This window comes from Neopelma chrysocephalum, unplaced genomic scaffold, assembly GCF_003984885.1.
Source record: "Neopelma chrysocephalum unplaced genomic scaffold, ASM398488v2 Primary Assembly neopelma1_170577, whole genome shotgun sequence".
NCBI classification, from domain to species: domain Eukaryota; kingdom Metazoa; phylum Chordata; class Aves; order Passeriformes; family Pipridae; genus Neopelma; species Neopelma chrysocephalum.
In genome coordinates, this window is record NW_020936371.1 from 1 (window position 1) to 347 (window position 347).

General features: G+C 65.1%; 1 protein-coding gene across 1 annotated transcript; it reads left to right on the forward strand.

Moving 5' to 3' along the window:
• Positions 1-22: 22 nt before the first annotated feature.
• On the forward strand, positions 23-345 carry LOC113962429 (feather keratin Cos1-1/Cos1-3/Cos2-1-like). Its single transcript, XM_027673182.1, has one exon. It carries the CDS (start codon positions 40-42, stop codon positions 343-345), a length of 306 nt encoding a protein of 101 aa, XP_027528983.1. The 5' UTR covers positions 23-39.
• The last annotated feature ends 2 nt before the right edge of the window (positions 346-347 follow it).

Below are 347 nucleotides of genomic sequence, written 5' to 3' on the forward strand. Positions count from 1 at the left end.
CTCTGTCCTCTGTCCCAGGTGCAGCTCCAAGCTCAAGACATGTCCTGCTACACCCCGTGCCGTCCCTGCCAGCCCTGTGGCCCCACCCCGCTGGCCAACAGCTGCAATGAGCCCTGTGTCAGGCAGTGCCAGGACTCCACCGTGGTCATTGAGCCGCCGGCTGTGCTGGTGACCCTGCCCGGGCCCATCCTCAGCTCCTTCCCACAGAACACCGTGGTGGGATCCTCCACCTCCGCTGCCGTTGGCAGCATCCTCAGCTCTGACGGAGTGCCCATCAACTCCGGGGGCTTTGACCTCTCCTGCATCACCAGGCGCTATGGTGGCAGGAGGGGCCTCCCCTGCTAAAG

Coding starts and splice junctions, on each gene's coding strand:
- LOC113962429 (XM_027673182.1), top strand. CDS start 40: ATGTCCTGCTACACCCCGTGCCGTCCCTGCCAGCCCTGTGGCCCCACC.